This window comes from Puntigrus tetrazona, chromosome 9, assembly GCF_018831695.1.
Source record: "Puntigrus tetrazona isolate hp1 chromosome 9, ASM1883169v1, whole genome shotgun sequence".
NCBI lineage: Eukaryota > Metazoa > Chordata > Actinopteri > Cypriniformes > Cyprinidae > Puntigrus > Puntigrus tetrazona.
The window spans coordinates 17,382,457-17,403,752 of record NC_056707.1 but is presented as its reverse complement, the minus strand read 5'-3'; the positions used below and the strand labels follow the sequence as shown (position 1 = coordinate 17,403,752).

At 36.0% G+C, this 21,296-nt stretch overlaps 1 protein-coding gene across 3 annotated transcripts in view; it reads left to right on the top strand.

The window, feature by feature from the left end:
- ncam2 (neural cell adhesion molecule 2) overlaps positions 1-21,296 on the top strand; it is a 157,368-nt gene that overhangs the window by 117,808 nt on the left and 18,264 nt on the right. For all 3 annotated transcript variants that reach the window (XM_043248035.1, XM_043248033.1, XM_043248036.1), the window contains exons 4-12: positions 1,823-1,966; positions 2,377-2,511; positions 6,552-6,669; positions 8,876-9,036; positions 11,862-12,007; positions 16,210-16,360; positions 17,456-17,643; positions 18,462-18,558; positions 19,947-20,120. In XM_043248035.1, the coding sequence (XP_043103970.1) occupies positions 1,823-1,966; positions 2,377-2,511; positions 6,552-6,669; positions 8,876-9,036; positions 11,862-12,007; positions 16,210-16,360; positions 17,456-17,643; positions 18,462-18,558; positions 19,947-20,120 (1,314 nt within the window). The remainder of the gene's footprint in view (positions 1-1,822; positions 1,967-2,376; positions 2,512-6,551; positions 6,670-8,875; positions 9,037-11,861; positions 12,008-16,209; positions 16,361-17,455; positions 17,644-18,461; positions 18,559-19,946; positions 20,121-21,296) is intronic.

The window sequence follows — 21,296 nt, the reverse complement described above, 5'->3', positions numbered from 1 at the left end:
ATTAAGAAAAGCTGTGACTATAACACAAAGCAATCGTATGATTTCAGAACTGCGAAGTATAATGCACAAAAGACCTATAGACATATATTTGAATGATGTTGTTTCGGTTTCTGCACACTGTAGCTGCATTGAAAAAGAGCGACCTTCTCCATTTCTGCTTGTGTGTTACACAGAAGGGGGGAAAAAAAGGTTAAAATAACATTAGTGTGATAAATAATGACAGAATTTTAATCTTTCAGCGATCCAATCCTTTTGGAAACACAGCTTAATTGATTCCTTGCTTAAACTCTTAAATTAATAGGCACGAGGTGACTGAAACAAAGAACAAGAGTGAAAAAGAGGGATGCCAAGTGCGGACAAAGTGAAGAAGAAAGGAAAAGGTCCAAGGGTGGAAATTTCTCTCTGTTAGGGCCCAGCTTCAAAGGCTTAAAGCACATGGGTAAAACAGACTACGTGAAATGTTCACCAGATTCTTTGTCTTTCTTTTTTTAAGTGTATGAGAATGTTATTTTAATCCTCAGTGTGTTTAATTAGTAGATCTTGCAAAATTTCAGGAGCTATTTCACAATCCTGCTTCTCTGTGGCTGACTTTGTTCCAAGCTTGGCATTTGCCTATGTTCCATTAGAAGTTGTATTTAGAGCAGTGGGAGCCGTGTGTAAACAGACATGACTCACAGATCAATACGCAGAGCCGCTGTGCTGATGAGGGTGTGCTGCATCTTTCAGCCCTCTGAAGACACATTTTCTTATACTGCGGTGTAGCAGATGTTTACAGCAGCTTCCCACACAAACAAAATGTGGTTTTGGTGTGTCAGAATGTGACTGTGAATTGTGAATAATCAGAGACGATGTGGAAGCACACCTGATTTATGACAAGTGGAAATATGTCCCTTATTTTTGTTGATTTTTCTTTGGTTTCCACACTGGGGGGTCTGAACTAGTTCTCCAAAGTCCTCATGTTTTATTTCTTTCATCTTCATAGCGCTTGGATTTCAAGTGTTGCAAAAATTAAACTCGTACGATTTCCACCGAACATACAGCTCCATCCGGAACGGTTAACAGCATGCAACTTAATCAGATATTTAGTTTTATTTTTGGGTATTTTTTTGAAGAGTTACTCAGCGTAGAGGAAAGGGAATGTCACAAGCAGTGTTTGTGAAGTAACTAGTTAAATCTAACTAATCAGTTAATAGTTACTTTTTTTTTTTTTTTAAGATAAGCCTTTTGTTAAATGCCAGTATTTCCTATAATAGCTATGCAAAGATTTGATTTCAGAAACAATTTCTTCTTGTTATTTAAATCTGTATTTAACATTAACTCAGAATTATTGGAAAGTAAAAAGAAGTGCTAAAGTCTATTATAATCTTAACTCAAGGGATAAAGGGGTTGAGTGTACGTTTAAATGTTTGGAAATGATTACGTTAAAAAATAGAAAAGTAATGAAATGTAATCAGTTGCATTTAATAAAGTAATTGAAATAGTTACACTACTGATTGCATTTTAAATATGGTAGCTTTACATAAGCACACAGAAAAAAAAATTGCTGAGAAATTCAGAGTACATTTTAACATAATGAATTAATATTGAACCTTTGAAAAATGTAAATAGTATTTTCTTGTAAAACATTCTCTATTAATCTGTTATTTACAACTTTCAAAGAGATAATATCTGTCTAGTGTATAGTAAAGTCTCTTATGCTTTTATGCTATTTCAAAAACAACTATTGTGAAATAGTACTTTTTGAAATAGCTCGGGGCTCAAGAAACACTTGCTAACTTTTGAATGCTAATGTGTAGCATTTCTCAACAATTCTGACCCACAGAGAAGCTGACGTTCAGAGATGTGAGGTCTCCTCAGGAGTTTCGACAGGGCGACGTGGCTGAAGTGGTCTGTGACGTCACCAGCTCCCCCGTTCCTGTGGTCTCCTGGTTTTACAACAATGTAGAGATCATCGAAGACACTGAGAGTAAGCGATCTGCGATACCTATCGTCTAAATTGTAAAGCATACCTTTGCAGCTAAATAGATGAGATAAAAACATATTGTTACTTTAATCGTTGAAAAGTGCAGAGCTCAAGCTGATCTGGAGCTGATTTGAGAAATGGAAAAAGATTATCAAAAAAAAGGGATGAATAAATGCTTAAAGTATTATTATTGTTATTATCATAAAGGATTTGAGACCTTGAGCACTGCAAGGGTTCTAAAATATTATTCCCTTCCCCAACTGAGTAGTGACAAGTGTTAACAAGCAAGCTGGTAAAAAAAAAAAATAAATCGGTGTTTTATGTAAATGTGATTTCATCCAGCAATAAATATAGCTCCTTTGAAGGCACAATTAGCCTGTCATTAACGCGCCATCAAATATTTTGTTCTCCAGAGTTTCAACTCCTACAAAACAACAATTTGCAAGTCCAGAGAGTAACTAAAGCGGACGAAGGAGTGTACCGCTGCGAGGCCAGAGTCGAGGCCAGGGGGGAGATCGACTTCCGGGACATCATCCTGGTGGTTAACGGTGAGACTGGGAAGCTGTGATATCCACTAAGATTGATCCAGTAGTCATTCCCGAGATCTGTCAGCTTAAATAACGCATCATATTCATGATTTCCATTTCTGGTGAACTGTTCCTTTAAACATAAAGTCGTTCCAGCCCTATCTTTTAGACGAAAGCCACACGCATCCCGTTATCTCAATGACATTAGCCCTGTGCCGTCTGATGGGAAAGAAAAGGCACAGTGACATCATCCCGTCTGCATGTCCTTGTCTAATGCAATGATAGCGAACACGAATGGGTGTCTGTTTAGTTTACTTCTGATATTTTCCTTGCTGATCCAATCACGGTGCTCAATGAGGCATGACCGATAATCCAGCCGACACGACAACACATATCAGAGACCGACATAAAATAAATGCCACTCTGCGGGGCTGTTCTGAAGCCCCTGGTCAGATAAGTGTTAGATAGGGAATACAAAATTAATATGTCTTTGTCCTCTAGGAGATGTTTTGATCCCTTCAAAGTTAGCCGCTTTTGCCGGATGCGTGTTGTCTGTTGAAAAGTCTGGACACTTTGAGATGACTTTGAAATGCCTAGGCCATACATACCAAACAGCGTCTCTGTAATATCTGTAATGTTGTAGCTTTAATGTGTGTGCTAGGCTGCAGAGAGCTTAGCTTTCCCAGGCTCCTGCGTGATATGTGTGTATATGAATATAGATATGAAGAGAAATCAAATGAAAATGACTGCTCAAGAAACTGCGATTATTTCTTATGCAGGAGTTTTATTTAGTTTGCATAAATAAGCAGCACTGGAAATTGTTGCATAGTTGTTGCACAGAAAAAGCAATGTTGCTGCCGGTAGTTATTTTAACATTATTTAGTAGAAGTAAAAATATAAATGTAATTAAATAACATACAATAACATTCAATGGTTTAGGGGAAAATATTGAAGTCTAATCTTCAATGCAGCATTTAGTGACCTCAAACTTTTGAGCCAAAAGTGTAAGTACCGGAATTTAACAAGTATCACATTTGACATAATTTAATCCATATTAATATTCCTGAGATGTTGTTGAAATCCCACCTGGAACATAAATGAAAGGGACAATACTGTTCATTCCCATGAGAAATATTTGAACATAAGCAACATTTGCTTTGTATTTAATCTCTTCTCTGCCTCAAATGAGCAATTAAGATATTAAAGAGTTGTTTTTGATTTTTGTGTTAAAAATAACTGATTTATTGTCATTTTTATTTGTAGCTGAATTATTAGTCTTTGAAAGTGTTTAATTGTTGATGCTAAAGGTCAATTCAGTCTGTGTTAGATGGTTTTCTGGCCTGATTTGATGTCTTAATGCCCAATTGTGTCTCACATTAGCAGAGCTGTTTCAGTTGGGCATGCGTATCTGGGAATAGGTTAAATTAGATTACTGCCTTTGGAAAATAGGCATCGATTGGCAAGAAAGTCAATGATAATCTTGTTGGAACCATTTCAGCTCATGACAGTCTAGCCCAGTGCTGTGTGTGTGTGCGTACGTGCGTGTGTGTGTGTGTGTGTGTGTGTGTGTGTGTGTGTGTGTGTGTGTGTGCGTGCGTGCGCGCCTGCCTGTGTTTTTTCTCCATGACTCTTATCACAATTCCACAGTTTGTGTGCACCGCATGTAAAAAGTAAAGAGATTGTTCATTGAGAATTAAAAAATCTGTAATTATTTAATCAGACTGCAACTGTGCTGGTTGTTTTTTGTGCAATAAAAGCACACTTTACAAAAGGGTTGCAAAAAACACATTTAAAAAAGTTTATATTGAAATTCAAAAGTTTTCTTCATATGATTTACACTTTTAAAAGTTGGTCAAGTTTTATGAAGTGATAAAATGAAACAGTTAAAAAGAAGTTGTTATTCATCATTGAGCTTCATCATAGTCAGTGAGTTAAACTCAAGAACTATATCAGTATCAATTGTTTTTGTGCATTCTTTGAAAATAATTTAAAGGAATCATTTATCTTCAAATCATTCTTGATTCGTGATGGAATCAATCATGACTTGCTGTCTTTGGCACATTCACAAGTGAATGAGCAATGTTCAATTTCTTTCTCAAACAAAGCTATCATCTTGCTTCACAAGACTTATACAGTTGCCAGAAGATACGGTCGCTAAATCATATGGGTCAATTTTATGCAACTTCTTTTTAGTCTTCAAAATTTCCCCTTTCGTGTTTTACAGAAGACAAAAGCCATACGGGTTTGGAACGACATGATGATAAGTTAACTCTCCCTATAAGTATGGAAAAAAGTACATTTGCAAGATCAAATTCAAAGGAAAGATGAAACCCGACATGTCTGCAGTGCTCTGGATGTGATCTTTGAGCTGCCCACTCACACAGACATCCTCATTACCAGCAGTTCAATTGTAGGACTGCCTCCAAGGTTAGAACTATTTAACCCTGGAGAGTGGATGAAGCTTGGTTTGAGATTGAAGCCCAGCCGTAATGATGATGATCCCCATCAGGACCTCCGCAGCTGTCATTTCATCAGCAAAAAAACACTTATTTGTGCTTTAAAGCACCCTTGCAGGAGTAATGCACGCCATTGGTGCTCTGAAGACAAATGGCAAATGGCAAATGGCAAAACAATCGTGGCATTAATTTGAACTTGGCTGTCAGCAGTTTGGGTTTACCTAATGAATGACCCATAATGTGCAAGGGGGAAAAGCAAATAGTGTGTGCGTTTATGATTCCTAATAGAGGATGAGAGGGATGTGTTAATATACTGCCAAGTCAGGCTGAAAGTGACCATGAATAAAACATCCATTTAATCTAATCTTTTTACCCCGGCGCACACTCCATTAAATTGTGTTATGTCTTTAAACCAGTCACAACTCAAAATGATGCCTTTTTTTTCCAGACAGGATGGCTCCATCCATTCCCTAAACCAGAAAATTGCAAAAGGGAACAAAAGTGCTGTATTTAAAAATCAGTGTAGGAAGTTTGCAGAAGAACATTGCTGCCTATTATTGAAACTATTTGAACGTCATTCCCTCTCAGGTGAATTACCTCATTCTGAAGGGCATGGCGGAATAATTTCTGAATGAGGAGAAATTGGGTTAGGTTCAGTCTGAAATTACTTTATCACCTTCCAGTTCTCTGCAGAGATGGAAATATAAAAATTCTCACTCAAATCATTGCACATTCCCATAATAGACAGTGCCGATGAAAATCGCTATCTGCCTGACCTTGGAGTTCACATATAGAGCTTTAATAGACACACACACGCATATGCTTTCAGCTGTAAACAGTCACTGTACAAAGATAAGTCGATTTTTTTCATGAATATGAACTCTGAAAAAGCAAATTATTTTGTGGGAATGTTAGTGGAAGTTTGTTTGAGGGCATCCAGGCCGACCTATTGTTTGACCCCGAGGTCTATCTCCATTGACCTTTCACTATATAATTAAGTGGACTGCTCAGGATTTATTGATTTAGACACAGAGGGTTGCTAAAGTATTTATTCATTCTTTTTCTGGCTTGTAAGGAGGCATTTTGAGTGCGATCACGTTGTTGATGATCTGTATGCGCTGGAGATGAAGGTGAGTGAATAAAGAGTTAGTTCTATCTACTGCTGTGCCTGTGTGTGTTGGAATATAAATGAAAACTCACTACATTACAGGATAATACAGCATTTGTGTTGTCATATTCTCTAAATCCGGCAATTTTTCAGCGTGACCAGACATTGAATCTCATGAAATCTCATGAAAACAGCATTCGAGCATTAATTTAGCTCAATAGCTGCCGCATGCCTTCAGCCAGCATTTTCCAGGTAGTGAGAACATGTTGATGGCTTGTGAATGAATATGGCATTTGAAGTATTTGGTGAGATTAGAACATATTTGAGAAATAATGTGAAAACGTCCGAGACATTTCACACTGAAAAATTAGAAATGACAAGTTTGTGTATTAGCATAATTCAGAGGTGACATAAACACCCTGCTATATATATATATATATATATTTTTTTTTTTTTTATTTATTATTAGATATATATATATATATTTTTTTCAACAGTTCCACCGGTCATCTCTGTGCCGCAGCAGTCCTTTAATGCCACTGCGGAGTATGGAGAATCTGTGACCTTCACCTGCCGGGCCTACGGCTCACCTGAACCTGATGTTACCTGGCACAGGTATGGCAAACTTATCACAACTGCTGCAAAATCAGAGCGTACAGGTGAATTAATTACAATTATATAGAAATAAAATGCATAGTAGAAACCTAGCCATTACAAGAGTTTTGATGAGTTAAGGTGTTACGCAATAACTGAGGAGCAGGAACTGGAGAACAGGGATCGCAGCTAAGAAAAGCTGTGATGACTGGGAAAGGACACGTTTATTCCATACTTAATATGTGGGCTTTGAGTGACAGCAGCCCAATGCGTTGATTACAGGCTCTCAATCATTGTAATTACCTCCGGCTTGGATGAGAATAAGCGAGATGAAAGCGATCCCTGCTGAGCATTCTCACACGTTGACCTTTAATGAATGAGCCTAACCAAAGCACTCACTGATACACTGGGACATGACAAAAGCACCACCAATTACACTACGTCTGCTAAAACCTGATAGTTTTATTTGATTTTGTATGTGTGCTGGTGCCAATAAAAAAACTAAGGAGGAAGTAAAGTGTATTAATTAAAAAATAATTAAATAATGCTATAAATAGATCTAAATACACTGCTGCCTAACTGACCAAGTTTTTTTAACAGTGTTCAACGTTGCATGCATTCACTTTTTCTTTAAATGATTGTTGTGAAAATGGCCTGTTGACATTAAAGGGATTTTCTTTTTTATACATTATTTTTACTTACCTGGAAGACAAATATCATATAATAATAATAATAATAATAATAATAATAATAATAATATTATTATTATTATTATTATTATTATTATTATTATTAATACATTGTATTATTATTATTTTTATTATTATTATACCAAATTATATTAAACTTGTGTAACTATATGAAATGTGTTACACTACATGAATATTTAAATAATTTAAAATGGCAAAATTAACTATTAAAATGTAGATTTGTTTGTTTGGAGAAACATGAAAATGCATATAAAAACATGCAAAAATAAAGCATAAAAGAAAGCAAATTTTTAAGTGTGCTATGAAATAATAGAATTTATATTTACTGTAATACTATCTTTAAATTATAATAGTATTATCACACTCTATGTTTTATATATTTATTGTTTATTTTATATAAAAATACAACATAAATAAGTTGCAATAATACTATTATCAATAATATTAAATTATTCATATGCTTGAATCACAAACCCATAAGGGTCAGTTTTTTTGAAATTGAGATTTATACAGCATCTGAATAAATAAGCTTCATTAGGATATGACATTATTTGGCTGACATACAACTATTTATAAATCTGGAATCTGAGGGTGCAAAAAATGCATTGAGAAAATCTCCTATTAAAATTGTCCAAATGAAATTATATTCATGGTAGCAAATTTTCAAAATATCTTTATGGTACATAATACTTAACATCCTAATCATTTTTGGCTATTGCTACAAAAATACCCATGTGGCTTATGATTGTGGTCCAGGGTCACATTTTATTTTTATAGTTACATAATGAGTGACACTATTTGCTGTTGAGCACCAAACCAAATATCCAGGTGTTCTCAATATATGTGCACATCTGATAATAGAGTTAATTCCGATAAGGCACAACCTGGAGACTGGAAAGTTACTACGATCACAGGCCTTCTTTATTAGCATTGTGCCCTTGAGCCCTGCACTTGCTTGCACCAGTGAGACTTGTGTACAATTAGTGTCACTACAATTAGTGTCTTGTAATGTCCTCTGGCTAAGAAACATCTGCTCAATTTCAACAGTTTTGTTTTTAAGCCGCGACTGGAATGGAGCATCCTTCTGTTTGTGTCTCTCCTCGTCTGTATAGCCAGAGAAAGCCTGATTTGATTCCCTTCTCCCCATTTCCTGTAGCCACACAGGTCTCTCTGCTTTAAATAGATTTCATTTCCGTTCATTCCTTTCCTAACATTATGACAGTCTGAAGCTGCGCTGTAATCTTTTTCAAAAATGTTGCATTATTCTGTCTCCAACTCGACGGCATACCTATACGGTATGTATACTGAATGTAACAGAATATTCTGAAATGTTGTATCTCCATGTATGATGAATAACCCATCACCTGGCGTTTCTCTGCTTCCCACATCTGCATTATGTATAATATTTTTGATTGGCCGGTCAGAAAGATTTTCTTCTTGCTATATGAATAATACCACAGTGTTGGGAATTTAGGCTTTGTTCAGTTGACATGTGCTGTATATGTGTGCTTTGCCAGGAAGGGAGTGCACCTCCAGGAATCGGAGCGGTATGTAATGAGAGCTCGAGGTACGACGCTCACCGTTCGAAACATTCAACAGGACGACGGGGGCTCCTACACCTGCAAAGCCTCTAACAAGGCGGGAGAAGTTGAGCACGAACTGTTTCTCAAGGTTTTTGGTGAGAGCACTTTTTTATTGGGTTGCATAACTCTTCATCCATTAAATAGGATGTTAACTGTCAAGCTAAACGCGCTTGTTGTCCTGTCAAATTATTGTTAAAATGTTGAACCTTAACATAATTCGAAAATGAATCTTCTTAAGCAACAGACTAGTATAAAATGAGAGTAAATGGGCAGAATTTGTCAGGATTAGGTTACTTTTATTCTTTTATTTACTTTTTTTATTTTTTTCCTCATCACTTTGGCACATCTCCCAGAAGTTGTTGATGTGATGTAATGTGACCAACATTTACAGCAGCATGAATAAATTACTTTAAATAGAACCACATTTTTTTTGCCATTTCGCTGAATATTTTAGGGTAGGGTAAAGGCAGGTGTAGGCTTTATTGTTCCAATAAGGGTGTCGACCATGGCGTCTATTTAATAATTTGAATTAAAATGAATGTTAGCACTCAATAAATTGCATTCTGTTTTATAATGTACTTCAATACTGAGCTGCAGATAACTGCCACTTGCAATAAGTAGTATAAATAGCAGAAAACGGTTGATCACTAAATACTTACAACTTATTGTAAATAGCATCTATGCTAAGAAAATATCATTTTGTATTTGCACTTCTAACATATTAGTGTAACATATTTTTATAGCATATCACAAATAGTACTATTTTCACCTGGTGTAAATGGAATCCATTGAGTGCAAATAACCTCTGTCATATTTTGGTGTTAAAATAAACACACAGAGCTACAAAAGAAAGCATTCACATGTAGAGTGAAGGTGAGGTGATAGACGCAGTTTACTAAAAGTAAAAAATATGCACCATACCGTTCATATGTTTGGGATGTATTAGCTCAATTTTTATTTTTTTTTTTTACTTTTTATAAATCTTTTATGCTTTCCAAGGTCAACAGTAACCTCAACAGTAACAATGTGATTTTTTTTGTTTTGATGTTTAAAAATGTTATTTATTCCTTTTATAGCCTAAATTAACTAAATGTTTAGCAGCCATTAATCCAGTCTCTAATGTCACATGATTCATTAAAAGCATTCTTATATGCTTGTATGGTGCTCAAATCAAAATGTGTTGTTTTTTAATTAAAAAGAAAGTATCTATTTCTAAAATAAATCAAAATAAAATACTGACCGCCAGAACTTGAATGGTAGTGCACATTTAAAATAAATTAAATGTATATTATTGCAGAATTTACATTTAATAAATAGATATTTCTACACATCTATTAAAGCAATATGCTCTCAGAAGCTGTAGTTTACAGTTTATAGTTTAATACTGCATTTAATTAAAAAAAATCTTCTTTATGGCTAGTGCAACAGCAGGAACCCTGATGTTTTTGAAAGATGATTGACAGGTACATCCCCGTGCTTCACTTTTCCAGTCCAGCCATGAGACATGCTTTTGTTCCATAAACAGATGGCCTAAATTGCATGAGAATGGGTGACATATTCTTTATGGGAAGGAATTTCGATTTCGATTTTCATGAAGCTGCCAACATTTTCACCGATTATTCAGATAGCACCTTGTCTGCTCATGTAAATGTATGGAGATTTATTCTGTAGTCATCAGAATCCTTTCCATGCGCAAGCAAAGGGTATTCTTCAAAGCAACTCATTTAAATGAGCCTCAGTTATTGGTGGAGAGTTTTGTTTTGCAAAGCGTGGTGGGTATCCGAGTTTTAACTTTCCTTCATGACCCCTGACAGCTAACAGAGCGATGGCTGCTAGGGTTTCCACTCAGCTAGGCACGCTTCTTCTGTGTTTCCCACATGCTCATAAAGCTAGTTTTTAGCTTTAATGAATGGCACCCAGAGATTCTAGAGCTGGATTGCCTCATCACGCTTTATCTCAGCACTCTTTTGCCATTTATGTTTGTGGGTTTTCCCCAGTGGTATTCTAGTAATCTTCTTAAATGATGATTATTGTTCAAAGTGTGAAATGAAACTCTTTGACATTGCATGTCTATTGATAAATTTGTTAAAAAGTGGATTTTAGGCATCTGTTTGAATGGATATGAATCATGTAGTTTCTGAAGAACATCTAAATGCAAATCACTCTTTATTGTTAGGATTATGCTCGTTTCTTAGATTAATTGTTAGCTGATTTAATCCCTAATGTCAACATAGCAAGAGAGAGAAAGAGATTATGCTGATAAGATTTTTCCTCACTGTTCCACCGTTCTCTTTTATTTACCTGCTATTATTGTGCACCCTGCGGGAAAGCATTTTTTGATGTATATTTATCAGGTTAAACGCTGTGATGGTGTCACCTCTTTGCTTGAAGGCTGCCGCTGTTGTACATCAGTTACCCTACTAATGAGCGTTGCTACACAAGACAAGCCTTATCATAGATTTATGATGAGAATCTTAAGTATTCCTATGCCACACAACCCCTGCAGTTTACTAATGTTTATTTACCAGTGGGAGCCTGTTAGATTCAGATAGCAACAGATGTGTTGTGCTTGTCAAAGCGCTGTGTCTTTTTCTGAACTTCAGACAGCAAAATTCTGACCTTTCTGCAATATTCTGTCGTTTCCTCTTCCAGCTGGGTGCCCATGAAGGATTTTTGATTGTCAGACCAGAATGATGTTGTTGACTCAGGGTTCAGTCTGATATTTACTGAATCGTTACCCAAGTGCAATATGTACTCTGAAAGAGAAATCTTTATTGAGTAGTAGATTATATTTCAGAGTGTACATGCAAAGGCAGTCAGGATATATTTTGGACTATTGTAATCTAAGCTTGAGGGTTTTTTCCAGTTTTCTGTTTCTCTTTTGTCGCTGTCACATTCCTCTGTTGTCCCCCTCTTGCAGTTCAGCCACACATTACTAAGCTAAGGAATGTGACAGCTGTGGAAGGCAGCGCTGCTATGATCTCCTGCAAGGCTGAAGGTGAACCTTTGCCGGAAATCTCCTGGAGGCGAGCAAGTGATGGACACAGCTTTTCAGATGGAGATAAGGTACAATATTCTTCTTAGGTCAAATTATTTTTGTTGCGTTTGGTTTTTTTGCATAAAAGCTGCATTTATTTGGTAATATTATTTAATTTAATATTTAATTTATTTTATTTTATTTTATTTTATTTTATTTTATTTTATTTTTTTTATTTTATTTTATTTTAGCATTTTATAGCTATTTAAAATAATTATTTTAATTCATTTTATAAATATATAATTTTATACAAATATAAACTAAATAATTATAAATATAATAATTATATATATAATAAATATTATAATTATATTATAAATATTTTAAAAATATTATAAATATTATATAAATATTAAAACAAATTATTTAATTTGATGGCAAAACTAACATGTATACATTGAAAAAAAATCGCACTGCATTAAACATGATATTTTGAATTATAAAGACTAAAATAATACTCTCTTGTCAAATGTAGATTTACAATTTCAAAAAAGTCTTTTCCACAATATTGTATTTGCAGGCTATTTCAACCACCATTTCCTCTCAGTCACTAAACAGTGCAGCATTTACCAGCACATTAACTGCCAGATATGTGTGACGTTCGGTCTTTGCTCACGCCCACTGTAATAGTCATGGAGTTTAGAGGATATAATAGACTAGCATGCAGAGACACAGCCCTGAGGCATGCTCAGTTTGTGTACCGATTGAAGGCTGAAGAAGGCTTTCCGTGCTCCAATAATGCTCTGCGTTTCCTACCGGCATACTCCGTGTCTGTGTTGAATGTGAATGCGGCCTGCAGAATGGCAAATGCGATTGCAGCGGCCAGACGGGAAAGATGATGGGAACAGAAACTGTCAAAGATCATTAGAATTCTGTGAAAGGTGGGTTGTTGGCATCAACAATAGAGGCAAACGGAGCCTGACTCCAGGGAGGAACTGTGAAAAGACTCCCCATCACAGTTAATCTAGCGAGAGCTGCTCGGATAGCGATTAGAATAGCCTGCATGGCTGGGAAATGAAAGAGGATTCATACAAAGAGGTGTAGGAGAGCAGCGACGCTTGCCGCCACTCAATATGAACAAAATGAGTTTGATTTAAGCTGCTCTTTCAGAGGTGTGGGGATGTGGAGGTAAGGTAGGGGAGTTAGTCTGCTACAATTACACGGGGGCCGGGACCAAACCTGTGCTCTGAATTCAAAAGTTGCAAACAATTGATCTGGGAGCCTTTTCCCTCCCCTCCGTTTTACTCTGAACGGTTAAAGTAAGAGTTCAAAATGGACACCATTCACTGCTAGGAACGTATTGAATAGTAGAGCTGTGCTGAGAGAGATTTGACATTTGCCGCTTTAGCATGGTCTTTGGGGGCCAATTAACAGCTTAAAGTAACATGACCCACTTGATGTCTACATGCAGAAAAACCAATTTGAACATTTTGTGCGTTACATACATAGCTAAAACCGGTTTGATGCATTTCTAAGAGATTTCTTACTTGTCCAAGATGGTATGAGTTAGTTTAGGTTGACTGCAGGAATGATCTAGAAAAATTAAGGCATAATAATGTCTTCCTTTTAAATCTTTGTGTATTTACATACAATCTTCAGTGTCACATGATCCTATAGAAATAATTCCAATATGCTGGTTTTGTGTTCAAGATTAATTAATTTTTTTTGACATAATAATGTCTTTTTATTATTACAACACTGAAGTTGCGTGGCTCAATATTTTTATGGACATTTTTTTTCAGGATTCTGTCATGAATGGGAAGTTCAAAAGAACAGGATTTATTTGAAATAGTTTTGTAACTATGTAAAAGTCTTTACTTTGCTGAGTAAAAGTATTTCTTTCGTTAAGAAATCTTACTGACCAAGGCCATCCTATCCTTGATAGACTATCTTGTTTGGGGTGGATCTCAAGAAACAAATACCATGTTCAAAAAAAAAAAAAAGTTTTCTTAAAAGACTTTTCCTTTTTCCCGTGGATTACAAAATGTAGATTTCTGATCTACGTCCTGTTATACTCTTGAATGAAGAGAGAGGTTGTCAGATGACAAAAAGCACCATAAATTACTGCAAAAGTAGTCCAAATGACCGGTCCTCTCATGCAGTTTAATAGACCTAGATTTAATTTATTCATTGGAAATCTTGACATCTAGCCATTTCTCCATGCTGCTTTCATGATGAAATTGTGAGTTTGGCAAGATTCTGAAAAAAAACAGTGTCTGGATCATGAAAGAATCATTCATTTGAATCGGGTCTTTTAAATCAATTTTTCTGAATGATTTGTTCACAAATCAAACTCATAGTCTTTAATTTCAACCTGAACTAAGTGTCAGTGAATACTGAATTTCTCAGTCTATCTGCATTGTGTCAAAAGACTTGAAATACACAATGCACAAATCATATCGGTTGCTTTTATGATGCTTTTCCATCTTTCTGAATGTTGAAAGCTTTTCATTGTAATTGCATAGAAAGTCAGTGTTCCAAATTTCTTCTTTTGTGTTCCACAGAAGATAGAAAGCCATACGTGTTTGGAACGGCAGAATTTTCGTTTTTTTGGAGGGTGAATTATCCCTTTAAGCTGGTGTGACCTGTTTCTTTCAGCAGGGAGCAGCAGGGAAATGGCTGTGGCTGCTGTGATGCATGTGTCAGCGTGAGCGTGGAGATTAGTGACTGACTGAGGGCAATTTTGGTCAGCTCGGATGATGAGCGGGGTGTTGAGACAGGAAGACAGGCCTCAAAACTGTCATCATGCACTGCCTCTTGTTAGCCACACTACTGCTCACTCTCACTAATCAAAACTGACACAGCCACACATCCCTCTACTGCTTATTATGCAGTGAACGCTTCAGAGGGCAGTGGGAAAAACTGAAGAGTTGATTTACATCAGAGCAGTGTTGTGGTCTGTGTGATGTCTTCTCCACTCGTGTGCTTTTAAGATGGTTAAACAGCCCGAGAGCCATGTTTGTAAGAGTCTCGGACTGTTTGTAGTTCTTTAGGGACCGACAGTGCACTCTGTGATGATGATCTATTTTGGGAATTTGCTGTTCTATGGCTTTCATATCCTCTCATGGATTATATTGTTTTTCCAGTCGTTCAAAAAGCTCGATGTATTTCAAGCTGTAGTAAAGTAGAGGTTTTTTTGTTGTTGTTGTTTTTGGTCTTAGTGATTTACATACCAGTTTCCACACAGAGTCACATTTCTGTTCGTTTTAGAAGAGATTGCGTTGCATTCCATCGCAGGGCTTTAAGCATTAAAATACTACTACCTTTTAAACATTTGTGATCAGAATTATTTTTTATTACTTTATTTATTTAAATAAATAAAAGAAGTCAGTTTAACTCACAAAGGCTGCATTTATTTGAGTAATAAATGTAAATGTCCCAACTGCCACTTTTGATCAATTTATCCACGCTAAAAAAAAAAAACATAAAACATAAAAAACATTTCAAACCCCACAATTTTGAACAATCCTTAAATTAGCTTTGGATTTCGATTTCATGCTGCTTTAGAATTTTTCTACTAGAAAGTATCTTTGAAGGCGGCATAATTATGCTTCCTACCTTTTGGAACATCCTTGGTAGCACGCGTGGCGAATTGCAGGCTGCTGTGTGGGAAAAAAGACGCATTTATACATAATATCACCTACGGTTATGTTAATTAACTATACTACATGTTACTGTTCTTTGGCAGCATTGATGCCTTGTATAAAAAGTGACAAAAGTATTGCGATACAAGTATATTGGCTATATAACACCTTTTATGTAACACTGGTTTTCTCATAAAAACTCCTAATTGTGTCTTATAACTTTACCTTCTTTATTTAGAGGGAGTAATGGGATCATCAGTACTAACACAAAATTGTATCGCTGAGGAAGAACAGAATTCAAGTTTAGCCTGTTAGGAAATACCACTGTTGAACAGTTGTACTCCCAAAGCCACAAGTCGGACAACAATGTGTGGGAAGTTAGAAATGTTTCTGTACTCATTTACCGTGAGAAATGTGAAGGAAAAGCAGATAAAACATTTGAGGTGTGCTAAGAGCCTCTCTGTACCCTTCCTTCCCATGAATCCTCTAAAACCTCAAAAAAAAAGTCCTTGTGAGTCATGCCATAATCCCCACATCTTGCTATTACACGATTTTATACTTAATCCTACAACCTTGACTCTCTGATTATCGGGTTTATCTGTTTTTCAAATACGTGAAGTGTGTGATGTTTTGGGGGTTTTTTTCAGAGTTCAGATGGCCGTGTGGAGGTGCGAGGCCGTTATGGTGAATCCATGCTGACTATTGTTGGAGTCAAGCTATCCGACTGGGGGCGCTTTGACTGTGAGGCTCTCAGCAGGATCGGTGGACATCAGAAGAGCATGTTCTTGGATATTGAGTGTGAGTGGTTACACTTTGCAGAATATTTTTTTAAGTATCAGGAACACACTACCATAGTTAATATATTTAAAAAAAATCATTAAATAAGCATATGTAACTCTGGACCACAAAACCAGTCAAGTAGCACTGGTATATTTGTAGCAATAACCAACAATTATTTTGTACATTTCCTAGCTTAAATATATCAAAACTTAATTGCCTAGAACTTTATCTGGACAATTTTAAAGGTTTTTTTCTCAATTTGTTGCACTCACAACCATACATCAATGGGGAGCTTATTTATTCAGCTTTTAGATTAAAGTTTTTTGTTTTAATAATTTAATATTTTACGTTTTTACATTTTATAAAATAAATATTTATTATTACTTTTTAACTGTTTCATAGTAATTTATCTTCCCAAAATTCTAATTCATATTACAGTTCTTTATCCTGTATCCTTAGAATCAGTAGCAGCAGGAGTGTAGATATATATCTCATTATGAGGTGCAGTGGAACGGACCATCTAGCAGGGTTGCTAATATACCCATTCATTCAGTCTCAATCCGTCACCGATGTGTCACTGTGGGCTGCATCAATCTCTTTAATGGAAAAAATGGGTGTGATTGTGAGTGTGCTTTTTCTGTGCTGCTTCTGTGTGTCTATGTACTGCATGTGTGTGTCTTCCAGTGTGTGTGTGTGTGTGGGTGTACGACTGAGAAATCACATATAATGCAGCATTTCCCAATACCACAGTTCTCTATCCCACACCCTCTGCCTCATTGCATCTCTCAAACCTACTGACAAATGAAATCTTCCACCACCCACTACATTGTGGGGGAAGAGGGGCTTTGAGTTTTTGCAGGAAAAATTAGAGGCAACCGGCGAGAAGTGGCCATGCTTCAGATTCAGTTTGATTAGAAGCCCATTTTATAGGCTGAAAGAGAACTCAATGATAAAGTGTTTGGTTAACGCGCATGTGGAAGCTCCTACCTGCCTGGTACATGCTAGGATTTAATTTAGACTTCGGGCAGCTAATCTTGAATGAGTTTTTGATGGATGACGGTTAGAAGAGCTCGGCATGCCATTATTGAGCACTCCTTTACCTTTCTTTCACAGATGCACCAAAGTTTCAGGCCAACCACACTATATTTTTCTCGTGGGAAGGGAACCCGGTGAACATTAGCTGTGATGTTATGTCTAACCCTCCGGCCACAATGCTGTGGAGACGGGAAAAGTTGACCATCCCTAGCGAGGGTGCTGGAAACATGCGTGTATACAGTGCCCCTGGCAGATCACTCCTCGAGGTACAGTAATCCACCCACTGCTTTCAGGTTTCAACATTTTCTCATTCCTGTTGGATTTTTTTTGCTCATTTTGTTAGACATTAATGATATTCAGGTCTTAGCCCACTGGTGACAAGTACTGTAGTTAGGAGACATTTTAAAATTACATTTATTACATTGCTATTTTGTATATTTAAATTATTAAAATTGAAAAATTCTTTATTTATTAGTGTTTTTTTTCTAAGGAAAGCTTTGTCTTAACAGCAATTAATTAATTTATATAAATTTATTACAGTTTTGCTGAAACTAAGATCACAATAAAATGTTCACCACATTGTTTTCAGTAAAAATATTATATATAAATATATTAATATCAATATTAAACAATGCGTTATATTTTTGAAATCCAAATAAATTAATTAAATTAAAATTTTAAATAGATTTAATTAATCTGATATCAGCTATTTAGATTTGTTGAAAAAGCTTTTTAAAAAATCCTAAATAAAAGAAAATAAAAAGATACCATTTAAATAAGATTACAATTACAATATTTAAAATAAGTAAAGGCTGTTGTATAAAAAATATTATAAAATTAAACTATCTACAGTGCTTTGTATAGAAAGTGCAGATTATCATGACAATTCTAGTCTTGTTGTTGTGTTTTTAGTTTTGGTGCTTACCCGGGTGATTCTGATGTGAAACCTTCTGCTAAAACATGCACTTGTAGTGAGCTAGTCAGATGTTATGTTAATTATATATCAATTATTTACCAACCAAAGATTTGTGTGCAGTGAATAAAAATGTATGCATGATCACGCTAACACAGCGCTGGTCCTCAGGTTACCCCGATGTCAGACAGAGATTTTGGCCGTTACAACTGTACAGCCAGAAACAACATTGGAATGCGTTTTCAGGAGTTCATCCTAGCACAGGCAGGTGAGTGCTTACCACAGGTTCAACTAATCCATATGATTATGCATCTGTCAGTAGCTGTGTGACAAATGTAAAGGTTTTAGGTGATTCTTTTGTTCCAGTTTAACATGTAGAGACAGTAATATAGGTCATTCATACACTCTTAAAAATAAAGTTGCTTCACAATGTCATAAAATAACCTTTTTTGTCTAAAAGGTTAAAGGCTCGTTATGAAACGTCTCAGGAAGAACCTGTCTGTTTCACAAAAAGTCATTTGTGGTAAAAGAAAGTGCTTCAGATTATAAAAAATTAAGAAAGAGATGGTTCTATAAACCAACTTTGGCTGAATGTTTCTCTGTGCAACAAAATTTGTTGTCTGTGAAGAACTTTTTAAGGGTGTAGAAAACTGTGGCGCAGCAGATGACTGCTTTTGAATGGCCATCAATGGAGAAACAGCCTTTTTGGGCCCAAACTGTGATCATGGGTTCTAAAATGTCAACCTCTAGCTCAATCAAAGTTTAGGACGGGACTATATGTATTAGTATTATCAAATGGAGTGTGAGGAACTTTCTGCAAACTGTGATTATTTTAGTTCCACTTGGTGTCGCAGAAATGACGCACTTTACCTTTAAGGCTTGAATGGACTTTAGGTACATTAACAGTCCCGATCAGTCTCGCTGTTGTCAAAGTCTGTCCACATATATGTAATCTCCTCACAGAGCTCTTTGGCAGATAATAATGACTTTTGTATCAGGATGAACACCATGGCAGAGCTAGAAGAAAACAGCTGGCAGTAATGGTTTGAAGAGCTTATGGCAGTAGACTTCAAATATAATGCAGATCGCTCCAACAGATTGTTGTCCAATATATTGTTTGCAATATATTGTTTACTTTAGCTTGTTCTCCACAATCAGCTGAAAATATGAAAAAAATTCATTTAAAAAAAAAAAAGATTCATTTAATTGGGATTATTACATTTTAATTATTATTTTGCCAATTAGGGCCATTAGAGGCACTGTGTTATGATTGTAGCAGGGATTTTAAGATGCAAGGATGCACTTTAGTTATATTTAAACCACTGTAGGTTGTTCTGTTTTGGCTTCATTTTCTGCTGTTATTTCATTAGATGTTTATTCTCTTTGCCAATCTTCTTACCTACCTTCCTACCATTGATATTTTGTATAAGATGGTGCGATAGGAGTACAGTGCAGTCATTTCTAGCAGACTGTGTTTGTGGACTGAAAGGTCTCATGCTGAGAGAGCTTGGGTTGTAAGGCCCTGAAAGCAGCTCTATAACTGTGTTTTAGACACACAACCAAATCCTTTGATACACTCAGAAACTGTGGCCTCGCCACATAAATGGAGTCGTTTGTTAGTCTCTCTTCCCCTGACCCATAATTTTTCTGTCACAGATGTTCCCTCAAACCCTTACTCTGTTCGGCTGAGCTCTGTGGCACAGCGCGTGGCCACAGTTACCTTCACGAAACCAGACTCTCATGGCGGCGTACCCATCAGTTACTACCTGGTCAAATACAAAGACATCAGCTCACAGGACTGGAAGGATGTGAAATCACAGGGGACGCAGAGTAAGTACAAAGGTTGTCCACTGCTGGGTTTTGTCAATGCCTGTGTTAAACCACCAAACAAATTATAGACGAAGCAGTAGTTTCCACTTACTGCTGATGATCTCTGTCTTTTCTTGAAAGGGAGAAATAAATATTTGCATTTCACAAGGATGCAATAAACACATTCAAAACTGCCAGTGCAAAAGATTTCTATTCAAAATAAATGCTGTTCTTTTGAACTATTTGAAATCCCATAAAAACACTTGAATCCAGAAATTTCGTCATGATTTCCACAACAAATATTAAGCAACACAAAGGATTTTTGAAGGATCATGTGACACTAAAGACTGATGGGAATGTTTAATTTGAGCATCAAATCATTTAATTATTAAGAATATAGAATAAATTAACTCTAAATATTACTGTTTGCTGTAAAGATTAAAAAATATTAAAGAACCACTGCAAACTTGGTAGTCTTGTTTGAGTAAATGAATGGATCACTCAAAATTAATTTTGCTGGCACGTTCAAAGCAGTATATTACATAAATAATATCTCTTGTAAGAATTTTACTTAAATTTTTAGCTCCTTTATTTTCTTTAGGGGATCGAATCTTAAAGCTTTGAATTTATTTGTTTACAATGATTCAAAATTGATAAAATACTCTATACTCTATTGACCAATCCGTCCAGCGTTTACCACATTTTAGTGTATCATACCGGTGCTGTTTTATTTCATGGCCAGCGAAAATAATACAAAACCTGGAATTAATTACTAATTCTGAGCAGGCTAGCTTTAAGATCTGTGAAAAGTTTGACTTTACAATACAAAACCCCAGGACAATGATTCTTAATAACGACACAAAAGTTTATTGAGCTATTCTATACTAAATGCATGACTAATCTATCAAACACACACGGTTCTGAGGGTAAGAATCATTTGAGTTAACTAAAAATTCAATGTCTAGTACTTGCTACTAGTTTGTAAAATTGCAACCTGAGAGGATTCACCAAAGCAGAGATTTAGGTTATTGTTAAGCTTGTGTGGTTTGCACCGTTTCAGCAAAGATAGAGGTTGTCAGGAAGTCGGGTCCCAATTGGCCCATGGGAGTGCATCCCACGGCATGATGTTCCAATGGGCTCAGTGCTGCAGGACGGTCCACGGCCTATATGGTTTCTTGTCGTGCATAAATGAACATA